Source organism: Austrofundulus limnaeus, unplaced genomic scaffold, assembly GCF_001266775.1.
Source record: "Austrofundulus limnaeus strain Quisiro unplaced genomic scaffold, Austrofundulus_limnaeus-1.0 Scaffold144, whole genome shotgun sequence".
Lineage (NCBI taxonomy): Eukaryota > Metazoa > Chordata > Actinopteri > Cyprinodontiformes > Rivulidae > Austrofundulus > Austrofundulus limnaeus.
In genome coordinates, this window is record NW_013952546.1 from 1,132,765 (window position 1) to 1,134,196 (window position 1,432).

General features: G+C 41.6%; 1 protein-coding gene across 1 annotated transcript in view; it reads right to left on the minus strand.

The window, feature by feature from the left end:
- col28a1b (collagen, type XXVIII, alpha 1b) overlaps window positions 1-1,432 on the minus strand; it is a 17,054-nt gene that overhangs the window by 5,100 nt on the left and 10,522 nt on the right. Inside the window, exons 20-25 of the mRNA XM_014016401.1 lie at window positions 1,310-1,378; window positions 1,160-1,231; window positions 571-639; window positions 417-485; window positions 267-335; window positions 119-187 (exon numbers count right to left, since the gene is read on the minus strand). Coding sequence (XP_013871855.1) covers window positions 119-187; window positions 267-335; window positions 417-485; window positions 571-639; window positions 1,160-1,231; window positions 1,310-1,378 — 417 coding nt within the window. The remainder of the gene's footprint in view (window positions 1-118; window positions 188-266; window positions 336-416; window positions 486-570; window positions 640-1,159; window positions 1,232-1,309; window positions 1,379-1,432) is intronic.

Genomic DNA, 1,432 nt, shown 5'->3' on the forward strand with positions numbered 1-1,432 from the left:
CAGACCATAAGCTACAGACCATAAGATACAGACCATAAGCTACAGACCATAAGCTACAGACCATAAGATACAGACCATAAATGGCGAGCTATAAGCTGCGGGCAATGAGCGGTGCTACCTTTGGTCCAGGTAATCCAATGCCTTCAGGTCCACTTTCTCCAGGCAGACCAGGAAGTCCTGGAAGCCCCTGATAGACACAACGAAAATGGTTTAAAATTACACAACAACCAGGAATGCTGATATCAAAAATGTGGTTTGAGACTCACTGGAGGTCCGGAGAACCCTTCACCCTTCAGTCCAGGTAGCCCAAGCGATCCTGGTGGTCCCCTATCACCCTGAAAATCAGACTTGGTTTTTCTTTACTGTAAAAAAAAAAACATTCAGTGGAGATGACTCCAAACCTGAACAGAATTCACCTTTGGTCCAGGTAAACCAATCCCAGACTCCCCCACAGCTCCAGCGGGACCCTGTGGACCCGGTTCTCCCTGACAAAAAACAAAACAAAACAGATTTAATGGAAAGTTGTCGGACAAACAAACGCAGGCTTTAGTTTGAACCACGTTAGCTCACTTTGGCACCAGGAATCCCCCGACCCGGTGGTCCACTGGGTCCTGGCAGTCCAAGTTTCCCTGGTTCTCCCTGAGACAGAAGACAGATTTATACAGTAGTAACCAGGGTTTTTAAGTTAAAACACTGCAGAAAGATTAATCATAAATGTTATTTTTTTATCGTTTTATTTCATTGGGTAAATGTGAAAAACATTTTATTCATTCCAGCATCTGAGACTTAGATTTTTTATGTATTTATTTTGTGTTTTTCATTTTGCCGTCAACAAATCTTTTATATGTTGTGATAATTTAATCAAACCATTTTAAAACATTATGTTTAACTGGACATGCAGCTCATGTTTGTGAATAAAGCAATTCATTTAAAAAACAAAAATAAAAATAACAGATTAGCTGATTTTATCTATAATGTGCAGTTTTATTTTTCATTCTTTTGCACTTTGAGGACCCAAAATAAGATGCCTCTTTAAGAAAATTTCCTGTTTTTTAGTGTTTTGAATATTTTCTGCACCTCGTCAATGAAAAAAAAAAAAMCAAATTTGAAATCACAGCCTTTATTTTTGGTGTTTAAATGTTTCGCTTGTGCAATTTACCTTTGGCCCCGTTGGCCCCACAGGACCGAACGACCCCGGCTGTCCCCGGCTCCCCCTGTCCCCTTTGTCCCCCTGCCAGAGACAAACTGATCAGCTCTGCAGACGAGGGTTAGATAATAACTTTTAAGGTCAGAAACTTAAAACTGTTACCTTCTCACCGGGAGCTCCTTTCCCAGGAGCCCCATCAGGCCCCCTGGGCCCCGGAGCACCTGTGTCCCCCTGATAATCAATCGGGGGGGAAAAAAAAGAAAAAATGAAGAAGAAGAAGAAGAA